Here is an 18,818-nt window from a genome sequence, read left to right on the forward strand (position 1 = left end):
AGCCAGCTGCAGCAAGATCAGGAACAGAAAGAGACCGGGCGACCTGGGGGCCGATAGACCGCGGCTCTCGCGGTCGCCGCGCTGCAGCAGACCTTTGACCTGGAAGGTGCCGGGAAGGGGCATCCCGGGAGAGGCGCCCTTGACTGGCAGACGCCGAAGGAGTGGGACACTTCTCCGGCTGGGGAGGGGGAACAGCGCCCAGAGGAGAAGGTGTGGGAGCCGCAGGGGAGGGGGGAAGGAGAGGGGTCCGGGATGGGGGTAAGGAAGGGGGAGGAAGGGATGAAGATGCAACCAAGGCGTAACTAGATGTCATGGACACAGGGTGCAATCGTGCATATTTCTTACGGGCCTCTGTGTAGCTTAAACGATCAAGGGACTTATACTCCTGTATCTTTTTTTCTTTCTTATAGACTGGGCAATCTGCTGAACGTGGAGAATGACTACCATGACAATTTACACATACAGGAGGGGGAACACAGGGACTCCCCTCATGGAGTGGACGTCCACAGTCACCACAGAGAGGGTCCTGGGAACAGCGAGAAGACATGTGGCCAAAACGCAAGCACTTAAAACACCGCATAGGAGGTGGGATGTACGGCTTCACATCACAGCGATAGACCATAATCTTAACTTTCTCAGGAAGGGTATCCCCTTCAAAGGCTAGGATAAAGGCACCAGTATCAATACGATTATCTTTAGGACCCTTCTGAACACGCCGAACAAAGTGAACACCCCGCCGTCCGAGATTGTCCCGAAGTTCCTCATCAGTTTGAAGGATGAGGTCTCTGTGAAAAATCACACCTTGTACCATATTTAGAGACTGGTGAGGGGTAATGGACACGGGTATTGTGCCAAGATGGGTACAGGCACGAAGGGCCGCAGATTGGGCAGCCGAAGCAGTTTTTATCAGCAACGAACCTGACCGCATCTTGCTCAGGGAGTCCACTTCGCCGAACTTGTCTTCAATGTGTTCCACAAAGAATAAAGGTTTGACACTGGTGAAAGTATCTCCATCAGTCCTGGTGCAAACTAGATAACGGGGGAAAGGTTTTGCCCCTAGACGACGGGCCTGACCCTCCTCCCAGGGGGTAGCCACGGAAGGGAAGGCCGAAGGGGCAAGAGAAGCAGCACTTGAGGAATCAGTACCACGCAGAGAGACGGCCGCAGAAGAGCGGCCAGAGTTTTGGACCCGTATGCGTTTCATCTGCATAGCGTCGGCCCTGATACCACCCACTCCGATCAGGGGCTCTCCTCACGGGCGCCACCCAGCCACAGCAAGGGCCGTCTGGCACGGCAGCCATTGCCGGGAGTTCCAATGCTCCAGGATGACGAGCAACCACTCCAAGGCATGCATGAGGAGGTCACAGCTCAGGTATCAGAAGTTTGATCCCTGTGTGTTCAGGGGGCTCAACCAAAAGGGTACATAGCGACCCCACCACACGGGCTGGCTACCGTGCTGGCTATGCACCCTAGCATCAGACAACGACGTAAAAGAAAAGGTGGAATGTACTAGGAGGGCACACGTCGGAGACACTAGGTAAGGTGCTCTTCCCCAAATGGCTCACACTACGGAAGAGAAATTTTGGAATGGAGGTCAAACCCCAGAGGGGACCAAGGAATGCCAAAAGGAGGAGATGATTACGCAACAAAGCCGGAGTGTAAAACCAACAGAACCAGGAGGATAGCGGGGGCCAACATAAGCAAGGACACCAATAGAGGGAGAGGAGAGGGCGAGGGGAAAGGGGTATGGAGGGGAAAGGAGGGGAAGGGAAAGGAAATGCAGCCCGGGAGAGAAAGAAGGCTGCAATGGCTCGGGGCCCCGTGCTCGCCACGCACGTATCCACAAAAGAGTTGTGGACCCCCTGGGGGTACTGAACCATGACAAGAGCCAGAAGAACAGGTGTAGAAATACCAGTATATTTCTAACTCCAAAATACTGCATTGATAATGGCCAATTACTAGCCAAAATTTGGATCTGCTCTAATAAAGTTATAATGAAAGTGATCACCAACTGCTGCTCTTTACCATTTTGAAAGTTGTATCACAATTTTCTAGCACATTCCACTTTTCTGATGGAAGGTAATTTGATGAACATACTTTTCCTCAGAGCTGCAAAACTTATCAATCTTTTGAATGGTAGAGGTTATATACCAGTGTAAAACTTCTTGACACTGCCGCAAACAAAACCCGAGAAAGGGAGGGAGGGAGGGAGGGAGGGAGGGAGGGAGGGAGGGAGGGAGGGGGAAGAATCATGTTTTAGAAAGATATCTGATGCACGGCAACATGTATACTGCGTATTTTCATCACAATAGTACAAATACAGATTCTACCAAATACAGCACAGTACAGTAGCTTATGAAACACTGAAATAGAGATTGTGATGCATATTTGTCAGCCAATCAAGGCTCACTTCACCTGATCTCACCAGCCAATAACAGCAGATATTCAGAGCATAGGCCATATGATGTAGTCAGTCAATATCAACATCACTGCTAAGTGGCATAAATAAACAAGACGTTAATGATTTAAATTCATACACACACACACACACACACACACACACACACACACACACACACACACACACTATAGCGACAAGAAAACCTATGATTTCATATTAAAATACTAGTCTTTTCTAGTTTGTGTTACTCTTAAGATTTACCAAACACAAATGTGCCAGTAAAATTTTAAATAATGGCATATATGGCTGGTCTTCTGGGCCTGAAATTTTTCTAAGTGGGTAGTCCTCATGCTTTGAATGAGAGTAAAATGTTCTGTGATTAAAGTAATTCATCACACATTTTTCACATGTAACATAGTTCATCTTGCGTAAAAGAATATTTATGTTGAAAGTAACGCTTTTCAAATCACCATTCACAATATTTTTCTGCAACCTGTTAGAAATGAAAACAGTTGTGACCTCATGCTCATCAAAAGCAACTTGTTGTAATGAGTACTGCAAAGACTTCACACTAAAGCCTTTGACATATGTTGTTGCCGGCAGACGCTTGTGTGTGTACTGTGTGTTTTGCTGCAAATGGCTCATTTTCTTTGCAACTCAAGCTTTATTTTGGTGCAAGCTTTATTTTGATGTTATCCACTCATTTATGTTTTATTGTATTAGTACTATTCTGCAACAGCAGGATAAAGTAAAATCAGATCTTAACAGTCAAAATTACAAAAAATTAACTGAAAACAGAATAAAAAATTCCTGGAATTTTCCCTGATAAATTCCCACCTTTTCCCAGTTGTTCTGGGGTGTATACACCCTGTAATACATATCGACAAACAAATATTGCACTTCATTAACTTGGGATTGTTCTATTGAATGAGCAGATGAAAGTCTGCTTTAAAAATACTTTTCCTATATCGAATTACACAAAAAATTATAAAACAATAAAAATAATCTATTTCTGACAATATAATGCAACTGGATGGATAAAAAATATACCCACCAAGCAGTGAAAGGAGAACACATGTATGAAAAGGTTTTACTTATACAAGCTTTCAGAGCCAGTGGCTCATCCTTATAGCAGTAGGGTTGAACGGGAAGGGAGAGGGCTAATGGGGAAACGAACTGGAGAGGTTTATGAAAAGGGGTAGAGTTCGGAAAAGTCACCCAGAACCCTGGGTCAGAGGAGTCTTACTGGACGGGATGAGAAGGAAGACTGATTGTTGGGGACTGCACTTGACAAGATTTGAAAACCTGAGAGCTTACAGGTAGAGGTCAGAGTAAAATGCAAGAGAGATTACTATCAAAACATTGTGCATGAGTTAATAAGTTTGAAAATCTAAGTACATTGTATGTAACATAGGTGGGAGGTGGACAGTGAAAAATAGACAGGTCAAAAAATGAAAGATGTAGAAAATTAAAATGAGCGAAGAAAGGAGTAGTTACCATATTTACTCGAATCTAAGCCACACCTGAAAAATGAAGCTCGAAATCAAGGAAAAAAAATTCCCGAATCTAAGCCACATCTGAAATTTGAGGCTAAATTCAAGGGGAGAGAAAAGTTTAGGCCGCACCTCCAAATCGAAACAAAGTTGGTCCATTGTAATATGAGACACAATTTAGCTCTAATGAATGACAATACAGCTACAGTAGTTTGGTTCAAGTTAAGCTTTACCACGTAGCCATTGCTAAGCGTCAGGCACTCCATCTGTATTTATACGGGTACCCTTCCTTTTTCACGTGCTTCGTCTGGTTTGAATTGATTGCTTATTTTTCTTTGAGCTGATAAGTGCCGTTCTCTTTGTTATAGGTGTTTATGTCACTCTAAGCTGAAAATGCATTACTGTACTGTGTCATGCACTGTTTGTCGCATTCTGATAATGAGTGTTTACGGCCTGTCGCCGCACACGGCATGGCTTGCTTTTTTGCGCACTAACGCCGCTTACAACTAAAAAAAAGAGAGGAATCATCTCATTAGAAAAATAATGGCAAGAGACTGCTGTTTGTCATTACTTACACTGCTGCTTTCTTTGATAATGATCAACAAGAACCAAATAATATACTGCGTATGATAGAAGATGTTCTGAACGAGATTTTAGCGAAAATTTTTCTCCGTTTGAAAATCTTTTCAGGCGCCTCTTAAGTACATTACATTCTGCACAGAAATTAGAGTCATCTTAGATTTAAAAATCTAGTCAATTGCTGTGCTTCATTTCTGACTGTATCACTATTAGGCATAAGAATAATACAAATATAAACATGAGATATGTATATTCTTCCACGTTTGGTGTTGTCTCACTCTAGTTTCGTAGTTTATTAGGCAGACAGGATTTAAATGAGATAGCAGCAAACATGAAAGAATACATGGCAAAATGTTTATATTTATATTATTCTTATGATGAAGAGAATACTGCACGTGATTCACAGTTCATAAAAGTTCCTATTAGCAACCATTTCCTCTCACAGGTAGGAAAAAATTCAGAACGAGTTGGCCATATTGACCAATATCCCAAACAGTCTTGCCAGTCGGATTTTCGTAGTACACTGAAATGCTGCTACATTCGAAGAGGAACAATACGGAATTTGTATTTACTTTGTTGGATAATGTATGAAAATGCAGTGGGCAAAACTCACTGATGCAGAGGTTTTGGCGCCAGTACTTATCTTTGTGCCTGCAAAGCATGCCTGTGTAGCGCTACATATATTCGACGGCAGAAGTTAGTTGTTGTGGCACCTACCAAGATTTTTCAGAATTTCCACTTTGCACTCGATTCTAAGCCGCATGCGGATTTTTGGATTACAAAAACTGGAAAATAAGCACAGCTTAGATTCGAGTAAATATGGTACTGTGAAGAAATGCTGAGACGGAAAAATTTAACATAAATTAAGACCAGACGGGTGGCGAGAACCAAGGATTTGTAGCACTAGTTCCCACTTGTGGAGTTCTGAGAAACTGGAGTCTGTGGGAAGAATCCAGGTGACACGCGTGGTGCAACAGGCACCAAGGTCATGGCTGTCATGCTGTAGAGCATGCTCTGCAACAGTATATTGTGTGTTGCCAGTATACACCCTCTACCTATGTCCATTCATCTCAACTGATAACTCTGTGGTAGTCATATGCTGATGTAGAAGGCCAAACAGTGTTTACATAACAGCTGGTATATGATGTGTCATTTCACAGAAGGCTCTCCCTTTGATAGTACATGTTTTGCCAGTTACAGAGCTTGTACAAGTGGTGGTAGGAGGATGCACAGAACAAGTCTTGCAGTGGGGATGGTCACATGGGTAGGAGCTATATAGTAGGGAGATGGATGCAGGAAGAGCATAAGGTCTGACAAGGATATTGTGGAGATTGTGAGGGCAATTAAAAGCTATTCTAGGAGCAGTGGGAAAAATCTCAGACAGAATGGGTCTCATTTCAGGACATGATTTTAGGAAGTCACGGCCTTATCAAAGTAGCCAATTAATACATTCACAACCAGGATAATATTGACTGACAAGTGGCATGTTCTGAGGTTGTTTTTTGGAAGGTTCAGCAGTATCAGTTCTGGATGTGATGGCTCAGGAAATCTGCTTTTGAACTAGGCTAGTGGGGTAATTACATTCGGAAAAGGCTGAGATGAGAATGGTGGTGTACTTCTGTTAAGAATCTGCATCCAAACAAACACATTTGCCTCAAATGCCAAGGCTGTATGGGAGGGAACGTTTGACCTGGAAAGAATGGCAACTGGGTCATTCCACATCAAGGGGACCAGGGATCCCCACTCTACCATCTCCAAATCTAATGAAATTTGGTGTGAAGGTTCTATATGGTCTTTGATGGTTATAAACTAAATTTCAGTTCAGTATCTTCAGTGGTTGAATTTTAAAAGTTCTAGCACACATTTGGTCATTTGCTTTAATATACATAGAAAACTTTATGTTGAATCACACCATGGCAAAAATTTGAGATTTAGCCACACTTAAATATAGATACAAGCCCCTTAAGTGGCTAAAAAATTTGTCATGCTATTCTGTGAGCCTAAGTATGACTGACCACTGCTTCTTTTCTCATGAACCAATCACACCAAAATTTTAGAGGGTTATTCCTACCTATTATGCCTATATGTGGATCAAATTTAATTAACATTGGATGCCTAGATGAAAAATATGTATCTGCAAAGTTGGCCAAAATTTTGTACATGCTTTGGGGGGAGGGGGGTGGGGTGCAATCCCTCTACTGTGTCTTGTTCAATCCTTTCTTTCTTGCCACAGCTGGAAAGAGCATGCTTTACACTTTCAAAACTATACTGGTAAATTTATGGATCTCGATGAGTAAGAATACATTTCAAAACTTATTATATTAGTACTGCGAGAAGATTGAAAAGTTAAATACTGTGCTCATTAAGATTCGTAATTAATTTTTTTATTGCAGTGTGTAAATCAGTTTCAAACAATTTAACATATGCCATAAAACTAGTACAATACACAACACAGCAAATCAGCAAAACAAAAACCCAATGAGTCTGTTCCATTTCTGGTTAATTAGTTCTACAATTTTGTCGAGGACAGACTGTGGATAACTGCATAGTCTTCACCAAAAATTGTCTCACATACATGCAACAATACTGTCCTCATTGTAAACTTGCAATTGAGATTGCTGGAATTTCTTCATCTGCTTTGGAGGCATTAACTGTGAATGCTGTAGCATCATTGGAAACTGTGCTTACGCTGAGCTGATTACACTTAATTGAATTAAACTGATGTTTTTCTCTTGTTCCAGATATTGTATGTCCCATGGCAAACCTTGTTTCTTGTCAGGCTCATTTTTTTTTCAATCATATGGAGTCAGTATTTGGTTATCTAAGGGCCTCTGCAAACTATAACGGGCTGCTGGTCTTTTTGCTGTTCCCCCAAGGTCATCACAGAGCAATTTGCCTTGGCTTGTTCCAAAAAAATTCCAGTCAGCAGTGATGCCAAAATCATTTTCATGCAGGCATAAATTGATGAAATTTTTGAAATTCCCATATTGAGCAGCTGAACTATCACTAAGGAAATAAACGTTCTTAATGTTTTCAGTCTTTGTCTTTAAGTATGCTATTAACTTTATTTGAAAGGCATGGACAGCAATAGTATCATGATGGCGACAGTTGCGGATCATACAAATGCTAATACTCTGCCACCAAAATCAATAACAAATGGATGTAATGTTTCCTGACTATTTTCCCCCAATGCCATCCTTTCACAGCATCTTTAACAACAAATGAATAATTCTCAGCAAACTCCGTCAATATTATTAATTCATTTTCTGCGAGATTTCTTTTTAGCTGTTTAAGGTATAAACTTTAGTGTTTTGTCACAAAGTGATGGCTTCTTAAACTGGTAATTTTCAAAATCAGTGTCTCAATGAAATCCTCATCAGTTCTCTGGCATGTCTCCGATGTGTGTGTGTGTGTGTGTGTGTGTGTGTGTGTGTGTGTGTAGCATCTTCAAGAAAAGCCTCTAGTTTTATTTTTCCTGGACATTCCTCATAACATTGCAGCATACAATATTTTGATTCCAAACTGATTACAGTTTTTTCCCCTCACAACCTTGTAGTCATCTTGGGTGGATGTCTTTGATGCCAACTTCAATTTGACATTTTGATGAATTGCGCGTGCGCGCCCACACACACACACACACACACACACACACACACACACACACACACACACACCAAATGTGATCCAGAAGCAGTAAGTATAGTACACCATTTCGGTCTGAGCACACAAAATTTTGAGATCAGTTGATTTCTGTATTGCTTACAACAAGCAATGTACATTTCTTTCAGGTTTCAAAGAAGCAGGTGTTTCTGCTTGTGAATCTTTTTTCTTTTGTTCTTACTGCAAGAAAATTTCATCTTTTTTTTAAAAAAAGTGACATTTTTTTACTTCATCATTGAACTTTTTACCTTTCGATTTGCAGTGTTGCCAAAATACCATCTTCCATCTTTAGTTTCCTAGGCTACTACTTTATTTTAGTCAAAACAGCACATTCTTTAGCTGTTTTTCAAAAGCCCAACCATTTGGGACAGGGTCAAAATTTGAAATTTACTGCAATTTCTTGAAACCTTAAGCTTAATCTGAAGATCTTCAATTTAAGATATGCGTATCTTTAAATTTTTTGCACTCTTCCGTTTGTATTTGAGCAACATGTACTTGGCTCACACCAGCAGCTGTGGTGATTATCTTAGTAAAGCTGCCTTGCGCTTTCAGAGCTTTGTGCTTTATGTATCCCATTGATTCCCTTTTGCTGATCTGTTGAACCTTTAATGGTGACTCTCCAAGTGATGTTAACGAAGTATTAGCAGTAAAGCAAGCTTCAACAACATCCATGTCTTCAGTGGATGGTGATTCTTGCTTATTCTGGTGGGATGACTTTTTGGGTCACTCCGTGTCTACATGTGATACAAACTTTCGACCAGGTTTGAAAACTCCCTTAGTCAGTAACTTAAACCTATCATACACTGCAATGATTACTGCTATTAAAGCCTTCTTGGTTAGGTGGTTTTCTTTACCAAATGGGTTGCAGCAAGTCTTCTGCACAAACTGAAATTTGTCATCAACAAGGCATTCCAATATGAACAATTCTGGGCAGCTTCAGTAAAATCAAGCCCAGACCTACATCGTAGAAGCTCCTTGTCCACTGGCGACATTTTCTTGATTGTAGTTTACTTTTAACATAACAGAATGGTGATGACTTATGACGATCAGCTCAATCTGATCCACCAAAGTAGCTGGGTGAATGTGTCTCTTCATTCATTTTATACAGTAATTTATTAACCTATAACAAGGCATTTTTAAAGCTCATGAATATCCAGGTTTGAAGCACAGAAAATTCAATCTTGTTTTTATATAAAATGTACAAATTAGGCCATTAAAACATATCGTTTTAGCACTTATCTTCAGCTAAAACAATGATTATTGATTATTAAAAGACTTAGTACTGAACACTAAGATTGTAAAACGTTAACATCGAAGATTACACTGCACAGAAGACTGATACAGTGAAAATTGCCAATAATGAAACCAATAACTGAAAGTGCTGATTCAGCAATGAATCGCTGCTGCGAGGATAGAGCCTTAAAAACTATTTCTGCTTTATAATGTCGATGGAGACTGAGTAACAATGCATATATGCACCACTGTGCATTGAAGGGTTCAAACATCCTAAACAACATAACATTATGATCCATTATGATCACCTAGATTTTATAATCTTAATAGTATTTTCTGTGGTTTTACTATATTTATATTCTATTCTGTATAATAATGTAAAACCACTATCAGCACAGTTACATTCCCTAAACCACAGGCAAATCCTATACTATTAAAGGACACTATAACTACACATTTTTTGATTTACAACTTCAAATTTTATTAATTTTTTGTATTTATCGATAGTCCATTTTCCCTACTTTTGAATAGGTATTCTTACTCATCAATATGCAAGATCCAGAAATTAAACAATATAGCTTTGAAAGCTTAAAGCATGCTCTTTCAAGCTGCAGCAAGAAAAAGAGGACTGAATAATACACAGCCGAGATATTGCCCCCATGTAGGAAATTTTGGACAATTTTGCAGATGTATATATTTTCTTCTAGGCATCTAATGTGAATTAAATTTGATCCATATATAGACATCACAGGTAGGAATAACCTTCTGAAGTTTTGGTGTGTGTGGTTTATTTGAAAAGTAGCAGTGGTCATTCAAACCTTGGCTCTCAGAAAAGCACAATGGAGTTTTTAGCCACTTTTGAGGTTTGTATCTGTATTTAGGTGTGGCTAACCCCAAATTTTTGCCATAGTGTGATTCAGCATAAAAAGTTGTCTATGTATGTTAAAGCAAATGACCAAATGTGTGCTAGAACTTTTAAAAAAAAAAAAAAAAAAAAAAAAAAAAAAAAAAAAAAAAAAAAAAAAAAAAAAAAAAAAAGCCTAGCAAATGTGGCACATATGTACCTTCGTACCTGATGTGAGGGTGAGTAGCCTCTCTTTAAAAGCCCCAAAAAATTCAACCACTTAAGATATTGGACTGAAATTTGATATATAGCCATCAAAGACCGTATAGAGCTTTCACATCAAATTTCATTAGATTTGGAGGTCACCGAGTGGGACACACTTTATATTTGTCCCTTTGACATGGAATGACCCAACTATCAAAATGTATGTACTGTTATTTGATAATGGGTTTAATGTGGACAGAGTGTGCAGCTGGCCTTCTGTGAGGATGAGATCAACATCATCATGGAAAGTGGCATGTGATTCAGAATAGGATCATATGAAGTTTAATTGGGAGAAGGTGTTTAGAGATTCCAGGAATTTTAACAGGTCAACTTCACTATAAGTACATATGGCAAAGATATCATAGTGTCTAAATCAACCCAGGGACCTCTTTTCATGCCGTCCTCTTCTCTATCAATTTTCCTGGGGTGTTTAACAATCTCTATGGCCTCTCTGTATAGCCGTTCACTGCATCCTCTTGACTTCCAGTACTGGAGTCCTATCAAAATGACTGTGGTGGTCTCCTGAGTGCTAAGCATGTTTTACAGCATGCTGATCTATCCGTCTCCACCCTTCTGCATTTGCCCTTGTGCTCTTCTAGTCTTTTTGACTGTTCTTTTTGTACACTCATGGTCCTAAATTAAGGATATGCTGATACATGGTGAAACAACGCTCTGGTGGGCAGTTTGTGGGTTTAAATCACCTCGGGGTATGGTCATGCGGTGGATTTGACCTGCGGTCGTCACACGGAGGCGCTGGCAGCAGTCCCCATATGCAGAGGTGTGTTGGTGCATGTCAGAGTATGCTGCAGCGAGTAAGTGTGCAGACGTTTTCAGACATGCTAATGGTGACTGTGAGTTGAAAATGACTCAAAGAACACACATTGATGACGTTATGAGGGGTAGAATACTAGGGCGACTGGAGGCTGGTCAAGTACAGCTGGTCGTAGCACGGGCCCTCCGTGTGCCACAAAATATGATCTCAAGATTATGGCAATGATTCCAGCAGACAGGAAACGTGTCCATGCGCTACAGTACGGGACTTCCACGGTGTACAACGCCACAAGAAGACCAATATTTCTCCATCAGTGCCGGCAGATGGCCACAGAGTACTGCAGGTAGCCTTGCTTGGGACCTTACCACAGCCACTGGAACAGCTGTCTCCAAACACACTGTCTACAGACGACTGAACAGACTGTTTATTCGCCTGGAAACCTGCAAGGTGCATTCCATTGATCCCTGGTTACAGGAGAGCCTGTAAAGCCTGGTGTCAAGAACACAGTACATGGTCACTGGAACACCAGGTTATGCTCACGGACAAGTCCAGGTATAGTCTGAACAGTGATTCTCGCCGGGTTTTCACCTGGCGTGAGCCAGGAACCACATACCAACCCCTTAATGTCCTTGAAAGGGACCTGCATGGAGGTCATGGTTTGATGGTGTGGGGTGGGATTATGATTGGCGCATGTACACCCCTGCATGTCTTTGACACAGGAACTGTAACAGGTCAGGTATATCGGGACGTCATTTTGCACCAGTATGTCCGCCTTTTCAAGGGTGCAGTGAGTCCCACCTTCCTCCTGATGGATGATAACGCACAGCCCCACCGACCTGCCATTGTGGAAGAGTTCCTTGAAACAGAAGATATCAGGCAAATTGAGTGGCCTGCCTGTTCTGCAGACCTAAACCCCATCAAGCACGTGTGGGATGCTCTCGGTCGATGTATCGCTGCACATCTTCAAACCCCTATGACACTTTACAGGCACTGGTGCAAGAATGGGAGGCTATACCCCAGTAGCTGCTCAACCACGATCCAGAGTATGCCAGCCCGGTGTGCGGCCTGTGTACTTGTGCATGATGATCATATCCCATATTGATGTCGGGGTACATGCGCAGGAAACTGTGGCGTTTTGTAGCACATGTTTCGGGACGGTTTTCTCAACGTATCACCAAAACCGTGGACTTACAGATCTGTGTATCTGTGTCGTGTGTGTTCCCTATGTGTCTATGCTGTTAGCGACAGTTTTGTGTAGTGCCACGTTGTGTGGCACCACATTCTGCAATTATCCTTAATTTATGAGTATGAGTGTAGTAGCCACATACCGATCTCCACAAGTACATTGAACCCTATGAATTCCTGCTTTTTCCAGCAGTTTCCAAGCTTCCTTGGCCAATTTTAGATGAACGTGTAGCTTCCATTTTTAAGATTTTTCCTCTGCGACCAGTAACATCCTCACTGAAATGCAGGAAAATTTAAATTTCACAGGCCCTTGTGCAACACCATGATTTTTGCATGGCAGTCTTAATGCTCACATTAACTCAGGTGACGAATAACCGTTCTTATGCAATGCACTGGTGAGGGGTTTTAATTCTGTGTCGAGTGGCTATGGTTCAAAGATGTTCCTTGCTCTATTCACCAATATTTGTATGATGCCTTGCTTTTGTTTGAATCGTAGTAAGTAACTAACTGCTTGCATTGGTTTTCGGTAAATTGTGTGGCCTAAGCTACCATCATCTTTCTTGACAACTATCACATCAAGGAAATTTAATCTTCTGCCTGCCTCCTCCTCCTCCTCCTCCTCCTCCTCTATGGTAAACAATCTTCAGATTAATCCCATTGAGATTCTTGTAAAAAATGACCTAGTTCCTCTCTGCCATGCCTCCACAAAACGAACTTACCTTTCATACTGCAGAATCATATATTTGTTTTTTTGTTGCCAATTTCCAATGCTGCTCCTTGAACTTTTCCTTAAAGAAATTCGATATAACTGGGCTTAAGGTGCTCACCACAGCCACGCCAACAGTCTGTTCATGGAACCCATTGTTCCATTTGAAATAAATGGTCGTAAGGCAATATTTAAACAGTTCTGCAATACCATGAGGAAAAATTCAATTCAGCTGTTGCCACACCACATCTCACTGAGCGGAACCATATTAAACAGTGATGCCAAATCAAAGCTAACAAACATTCCCTCCGGCTGGACTGCGGTGCCATTTAATTTACTAATAAAATGTACTAAATCATAGATATGGGAGTCTGATTGGCCCATGTACAGTTGTAACAAAGTTGTCTAGTACTTACCATGGGTCTCAGACGAACAGGTTCTTCGTGCACCTTTGGCAACCAACAAAGTCATGGTGGTAGGGCAACTGAACACACTTTTCTGAATGCTCTGATCGATAGAGGACTTTTAAATGATTAATGGAAAATCTCATATAAAGATGTGAAACAAATACTAACAAAGAGATAGAGGAGCTGGCCAGTACTTACCTCAGCTCAGTACAGCCGATAGATCTGTGTATCTATCGGCTGTACTGACCTGAGGTAAGTACTGGCCAACCCCCTCTATCTCTTTGTTAGTATTTGTTTCGATAGAGGACTTTATCAGTCAATAGAGAGCCAGGGTGTGAATCTGACGCAAAGAAGCTACAAACCCCTTGAAAATGTCCACAGATAGGGACGGAGTGTTGGGTTTCAATGTGAAATTTATTCGACCATGGCATATAAGTATGGAATATTTTATCGTCTGCCACATTTTTGGCAGTGAAAGTTTACATTTTACAAGGAAGCTATTGAAACTTCCTGGCAGATTAAAACTGTGTGACAGACCGAGACTCGAACCCAGGACCTTAGCCTTTTGCGGGCAAATACACTCCACTGCAGAGTAAAAATCTCATTCTCGAACTAGGCTGTGTCAAAGCCACGTCTCCGCAATATTCTTTCTTCCAGGAGTGCTACTTCTGCAAATTCGCAGAAGAACTTCTGTGAAGTCTGGGAGGTAGGAGACGAGATACTGGTAAAAGTAAAGCTGTGCGGACAGGGAGTGAGTTGTGCTTGAGTAGCTCAGACGGTAGAGCACTTGCCCTCGAAAGGCAAAGGTCCCAAGTTCGAGTCTCGGTCCGGCACACAGTTTTAATCTGCCAGGAAGTTTCAAAATGAGCACACACTCTGCTGCAGAGTGAAAGTGTCATTAAGGAAGCTATTGCCTGACTTTGTGCACATTTTCTAGCAGACTAACCATTTAAATGAGGTTCCTAAGGGGACTGAGCAACATTTAAACCTGGCTATACTACACAACTCAATTTACTGACTTGTTATTAAAGGAAAACAAACTGCTTTGAGACTTTGTGGCTTTCTACCACTCAGCATAAGCCAAGTGTTACTGTAACACTTGTCATTTATAGGTAGTAAGTACGCACCATTTAAACAATATCTACTTTCCATAGTCAACAAACTGTGGGATAATGTACCGTATTTACTCGGATCTAAGCCGCACTCGAATCTAAGCCGCACCTGAAAAATGAGACTCAAAATCAAGGGAAAAAAAATTTCCCGAATCTAAGCCACATCTGAAATTTGAGACTAAATTCAAGGGGAGAGAAAAGTTTAGGCCGCACCTCCAAATCGAAACAAAGTTGGTCCATTGTAATATGAGACACAATTTAGCTCTAATGAATGACAATACAGCTACAGTAGTTTGGTTCAAGTTAAGCTTTACCACGTAGCCATTGCTAAGCGTCAGGCACTCCATCTGTATTTATACGGGTACCCTTCCTTTTTCACGTGCTTCGTCTGGTTTGAATTGATTGCTTATTTTTCTTTGATCTGATAAGTGCCGTTCTCTTTGTTATAGGTGTTTACGTCACTAAGCTGAAAATGCATTACTGTACTGTGTCATGCACTGTTTGTCGCATTCTGATAATGAGTGTTTACGGCCTGTCGCCGCACACGGCATGGCTTGCTTTTTTGCGCACTAACGCCGCTTACAACTAAAAAAAGAGAGGAATCATCTCATTAGAAAAATAATGGCAAGAGACTGCTGTTTGTCGTTACTTACACTGCTGCTTTCTTTGATAATGATCAACAAGAACCAAATAATACACTGCGTATGATAGAAGATGTTCTGAACAAGATTTTAACGAAAATTTTTCTCCGTTTGAAAATCTTTGCAGGCGCCTCTTTAGTACATTACATTCTGCACAGAAATCTAGTCAATTGCTGTGCTTCATTTCTGACTGTATCACTATTAGGCATAAGAATAATACGAATATAAACATGACATGGTATGTATATTCTTCCGCGTCTGCTGTTGTCTCACTCTAGTTTCGTAATTTATTAGGCAGACAGGATTTAAATGAGATAGCAGCAAACACGAAACAATACATGGCAATGTTTATATTCATATTATTCTTGTGGTGAAGAGAATACCGCATGTGATTCACAATTCATAGAAGTTCCTGTAGCAACCATCTCTTCTCACAGGTAGGAAAAAATTCAGAACGTAGAGTTGGCCATATTGACCAATATCCCAAACAGTCTTGCCAGTCGGATTTTTGTAGTACATTGAAATGCTGCTACATTCGAAGATGAACAATACAGAATTTGTATTTACTTCGTTGGATAATGTATGAAAATGCAGTGGTCGAAACTCGCGGTGGAGAAAAAAGTTCGTCTTCCACCTTTTTTTATTTATTTACTGATGCAAAGGATTTGGTGCCAGTATTTTATCTTTGTGCCTACAAAGCATGCCTGTGTAGCGCTACATGTATTCAACGGCAGAAGTTAGTTGTGGTGGCACCCATCAACATTTTTCAGAACTTCTGCTTGCTTTGCACTCTATTCTAAGAGACAGGCGGTTTGTTGGATTACAAAAAAAGTGCGGCTTAGATTCGAGTAAATACGGTACAAATCCACAGCAGTTATGGGCAAGGTCGTAGGGGAATGTTTACCGTTGCCTTCCTCTGATAACATGCCGAGTGCAGTGGCACGTGTGTTAAAGATTAGTATGCAATGTTGGCACGGGCACTTCTACTCCAGAACATCGCTGAGGGGTCCACTGAACTAACATCCTATCAGTCCTCTAATTGGCATCAACACACACACACACACACACACACACACACACACGACAATGTAGGGAAATCTTTGATTTAACCTGTGACTGGCGTACAGTCTGATGATGAATGTTCACCTCTTTTCCTCTGTTTAAGGGATATTTGTGACGAGCCCTCCCCTCCACCCCCACCCCCCCTACACACACACACACACACACACACACACACACACACACACACACACACACACACACACACACACTCAATCTTGTAGAATTCAAATCAGCTATGTTGGGTCACGCATTTAAGTGACCTCAGCTAAAAATGCCCTAGCACCTTTTAAAATGTGCAACACCTCAGTGTGCATATAGGAAGAACTGGCACCAATATTAAGAAAAATTTGAGAGGCAGCTGGGAAACTGAGACTTTAAAAAATAACTGTGTTTGCCACAAGAAACAGCAATGACACAAACAATAATGTGTTTACCTCCTGTGTCATCAAACGAGTAGCTTCTTCTGCAGTTTCAAATGTTACAAAGCCATATCCTTTGGACACTCCAGCCCTGTCACTGATCACCTTAGTAGCTTTTACGTTCCCATAGGCTGTGAAAGTAACATGGTTTATTATAAGCATACAATTTTGCAATGCACTAAATATTATTTGGTACAATAACAACATTTTACAGTAACGATTCATCGGAATGAAAATCAGAAAACAAGAAATAATATTATTTACATGGTATCATTCATTTGAGTTTTCAACTATAACAATCAACACTATCACTAACTAATAAAAGCTAACTTTTTTAAAATTACTAGTTTAATGTTTATAGACTAAGAAGCATGTTAATTCCTCTCACATATCATTTGTATTTACCATAATGCTAAAAACTAGAGAAACTGATTATTAGCCGAGTCCTTTTTGCAATCCCTTACCTGCGAATGAAATAAGTACAAGAAAGAAGGATTGTCATTTATCATACTCCCTCTGACATATGTTGTTGAGTAAGCACTATATTGTTGCAACCTGAAATTCAGACAGGCCTTCGTATCCAGGCACGGGATATGTGGGCCATCCTCTGAATTAATTATGAAGCTGAGTGCTGCAACAGTTATGGTGCAGCACCTGTGCTGCAGCATTCTGCAATAGTGGTGACTATTGTTACACAGTGCAACACAGCCAAGTACATGACAGGAGACTACCACATGTCCTAACATAGCAGATCAGAGAATTTATAAATGCTCCCATTCAGGCAGTAGCAACATTCCTTTAGCCAGCAGCAACATTCCTTCACTGTTGTGCATCTTCAGTCTACACAACAGTTATCAGTTTCATGTATGGCTAAGCTCCTCCAGGCTCATCATCAAGCACTGTCAACAGCATACTGAAGCCCTCGGAGTGAAGATAACGTTCTTTTCGCAGAACACTGCTGAGAAAATTTGGAGAACCAGCAACTAAAGCTAACTGCAGAATGATTCTACTACTGCCGAAGTACATTTGGTTTGAGGACCATGACAATAAGATAAAAGAAATTAGATTGTGTATGTTTCTCCCTCACTATTTGCGAGTAGAACGGAAAGGTAGTGACTAGTAGTGGTACAAAGAACTCTCTGCCACACACCTTACAGTAGCTTGTGGAGTACGGATGTAGATGTAAATGTAGATGGCTCTGATCTGTTAGCTGTCAACTAGCACTGATGGTTCCGAGCTTTCAGCGGAATCTGTTGGGGCGAGGACACACTGGCTGTCCTGACAGTGGCATCCCCTAATCTCTGAGGGTCCCAATTCAACTCTTATCACCTCAGGGTGTCTGACTGCACTGCAGAGCCACTGCACTATTGCTTCAGCAATGCTGCCATCTCCTCCAGCTGCTGTTGTGCTGACTCAGCATTCCATTAGGGATTCAAACAGTCTACCAGCCGGAACTGATTCCTGGGCCTCTATTGTCCACCTACCATGTGGAAAGTGTCAAATAATAAACAATGTTCCTGTTGAGAAGATTTCTGGACTCAAAGTCCCTACAGTAGTGGAGAAACTATACTATAGCTTCCCACAACCTGTAACGTTCCCTGGCAAACTCACGTTATTAAAGAACAAGAGTTTATTTGTACCATATACGCCGCTCTGAGCAAGTTGTATATATCGAAATTATTGAACAAAAATATTACTGAATGTGGTGTAAAAGACATTTGTTATTCTCCTTATATTTTTTGTTGTAATATTTCTCTGTATTTAGGATAGGAATTTTTCTGTATTTATTATGTGATTGTAAAATGTGTCAGTATTTGCGATAGCAGAGATATAAAATGTTGTCAGAAGAGAATAATATCGTCAATTTGCAAAGAAATGTTAATAGTCAGCAATACTATTTAAGCACAATGCATTATGTATTCTTTGGTCTTCTCTGTTCAGAAGTCATTGCGGTAGGACACTGTGAAAGAGTTTTTTACAAGTGTGTAGACTTCTTTTGTCTCTGTCTGGACTTAGCCGCCATTAGACGATGCGTTACGA

The 18,818-nt window shown here is 41.0% G+C and overlaps 1 protein-coding gene across 5 annotated transcripts in view; it reads right to left on the bottom strand.

The window, feature by feature from the left end:
- LOC124788269 (atrophin-1) overlaps positions 1-18,818 on the bottom strand; it is a 181,767-nt gene that overhangs the window by 135,687 nt on the left and 27,262 nt on the right. For all 5 annotated transcript variants that reach the window (XM_047255477.1, XM_047255476.1, XM_047255478.1 and 2 more), the window contains one exon: positions 16,794-16,909. In XM_047255477.1, coding sequence (XP_047111433.1) covers positions 16,794-16,909 — 116 coding nt within the window. The remainder of the gene's footprint in view (positions 1-16,793; positions 16,910-18,818) is intronic.

The sequence above is a fragment of the Schistocerca piceifrons genome, chromosome 3 (assembly GCF_021461385.2).
Source record: "Schistocerca piceifrons isolate TAMUIC-IGC-003096 chromosome 3, iqSchPice1.1, whole genome shotgun sequence".
NCBI classification, from domain to species: domain Eukaryota; kingdom Metazoa; phylum Arthropoda; class Insecta; order Orthoptera; family Acrididae; genus Schistocerca; species Schistocerca piceifrons.